Genomic DNA, 2,557 nt, shown 5'->3' with positions numbered 1-2,557 from the left:
CGAGGTATGCAACTTATTACATATAAAAAGACTTCTCACTACCGCATATCATCCAGCCAGTGATGGCGTGGTGGAGCGATTTAATAAAACATTAATCGACATTTTATCTCACTATGTCGCCAAGGATCAACTCGACTGGGATGACTGGATACCATACGCTTTATTTGCCTATAATACGTCCATTCACGTCTCTACAGACGAAAGTCCTTTTCTCCTTCTATACGGAAGAGACCCCACTTACCCTTTTGATTTAGTCACTAGTCCTGCAAAAGTGTCTTATGACTTAGAAAATAATTTTGCCTCCGAACTACAACAACGAATGAAGAACGCTCACGAAACGGCGCAATGTTATTCGGAACAAGCGGCCGACGTAAGACGAGAACGTCACCGCCGACAGAATACTCCTCCTCAATACAGAATAGGAGATAGAGTATTACTAAAGAAAGTCATCACCCCGAGGGGATTAAAACGAAAACTAGCTCCACGGTGGTCAGGACCTTATCGTATCATTGAAATCCTCGGGCCTGTTAACTTCACAATTGAACATATCCAAACAAAAAGGAAGCTACATGTACATGCTGACCGTATTAAGCCGACTGTAGCTAGAAGGGAGTTCCTTCTGAATGACGATCCGACTGCCAATGTTCCCAACATACCAAAGGAATCCGATCAACAAACCTCTAGTCACCAACAACCGGTACTTATCGATCCTTGGGATGAGTTTATTCTAAACTCTATACCTGTCACATCACCTGAAATAGATAGCGATCATGAGAGTGAAAAAGCTGAAGAGGAAAGAGACTCCGCCGATTCCGAAACGAAGGCGGAAACCGAAATTACGCCTCCTTATGCCCTTCGGAGTCGCGGTCCAGTTGCTGAACAATCTTGGGTTATGCCTCGGCCCCGTCGAGTCCGTAGTCGTATTCCCCGATTTATCTCACCTGTTCCTAGCCGACCCTCTTCGCCCGAACTCAGCGAGGAATAGAAAAAAAAACACAGGAGAGATTGATCTCTCTTAACTTTATTTAGTTAATGTTATTCAGTACATAATAATTAACGTTCCTTATATATATTTCTTCTTACTTTCAGAGAATCATGGCTTCTATAACAATGGATAAATCCTTAACCAGTTTGCTCAGCTGTCCCATTTGTTTAGAGGTTTTGAGGCCGCCAGTATATCAATGTACTAACGGTCATATTGTATGCTCGCAATGTAGGCCACGAATAACACAATGCCACACGTGCCGAGAGGCTATGGGGCATATCCGTAGCCTCGTCGCCGAACAAATCGCCGCCTCCCTACGGTTACCCTGCATGCACCAAGCTCAGGGATGCCCCGAATACCTCACAACAGAAGATCGAGAGTTTCATGAACGGCAGTGTCCTTTCACCCCTTTTCCATGTCCCCTTAGGGACTTAAATTGTCTGTGGGAAGGAGCGCGATCCCTTATCTCGCCTCATCTGCAGCAAGCTCATCCACAGATAACCAAATATAATCGATCTTCTATCCTTTTCCTTGGTCTTCATGCAGAAGGACCTAGTCCTCTAATATGGGCTACCCTCTTAGCCTGTTATGGACACGAATTCCTCATCCTCGTCACAAAGTCCCAGTCCGAAACTCCCCACTTCTCTATCAAAGTCTATATCTTAACCAAACCACCCTCTCTGTCCTCTTTTACTTATACGGTTAACTTGAAGCGGGGACCTCACTCCCTTCAATGGAACTCTACTCATATTCCTCTCTGGGGAGCTATCGACACCTATGACCTCTATTCTCCATTAGAACTTTCTGCCGAATCTATTTACTCTTTCGGTGCTTTCCATAATTTTAAGTTCATTATTACTATTAATGTAAATGATACTGATTAATTGTACCATCCTAATATTTCCAACCTGTTTTCCAGCCATGGAAAATACTGATAATCAGTGGTGGGACTCTTTTGCTTCTACTCCTTCCTCCCCACCTTCAGAACAAAAGTATATCAAGGGACCATCCCTAGAAGCTGCTATTAACTTCAACCGGTCTCAGTACCGACATAAAAATACCCCTGCCACACTAGTACTTCCTGTCAATTATGAATGTCCTCCACATTTGGAGACAGCCTACGTAGAGGAGCTGGCACGTATCGAGGCTTACTACAATCCCCCAGACGGTACCTCTTCTGTTACGGCCTCACGAACTCCATTGTTCCCTACTTCGCAGCAACCAGAACGTTCTCGCCAGAATCAAGCCACACGGGGACGAAAACAATCTCGACACTAGGGCGGCCGAAATCCTGCATAACGAAATCAACTATTAACTCAATTTGTGTATTTATCCCTCGCTACTATATGTATATAATTAAGCATATAATAAAACAAGAGAAATTTTACCTAATAAAATTTTTATATTTTATCCCCGGGAATCTAATTACTAGTCATGTAAACCTTTTTTTTTACACTCGTCAATTCCCTTAATATACTAAAAATATTTAATATCTCCCATATTCCAGAGAGAAACCGCCGTCGCCTCTCCCGAAAACAACCATCATAATGATCTATCTTCAACTTTATGTCC

The 2,557-nt window shown here is 43.1% G+C and overlaps 1 protein-coding gene across 1 annotated transcript; it reads left to right on the top strand.

Annotated features, from left to right (window-relative positions):
• The first annotated feature begins 1,095 nt into the window (after positions 1-1,095).
• LOC111622628 (E3 ubiquitin-protein ligase Siah1-like) lies at positions 1,096-1,869 on the top strand. The gene has a single exon (XM_023365036.1). It carries the CDS (start codon positions 1,096-1,098, stop codon positions 1,867-1,869), a length of 774 nt encoding a protein of 257 aa, XP_023220804.1.
• Positions 1,870-2,557: the final 688 nt, after the last annotated feature.

The sequence above is a fragment of the Centruroides sculpturatus genome, unplaced genomic scaffold (assembly GCF_000671375.1).
Source record: "Centruroides sculpturatus isolate CEXI.00-Female unplaced genomic scaffold, Cexi_2.0 scaffold23, whole genome shotgun sequence".
In the NCBI taxonomy this organism is placed as follows: domain Eukaryota; kingdom Metazoa; phylum Arthropoda; class Arachnida; order Scorpiones; family Buthidae; genus Centruroides; species Centruroides sculpturatus.
The sequence above is the reverse complement of the archived record's forward strand: the minus strand, read 5'-3'. Positions and strand labels throughout refer to the sequence as shown.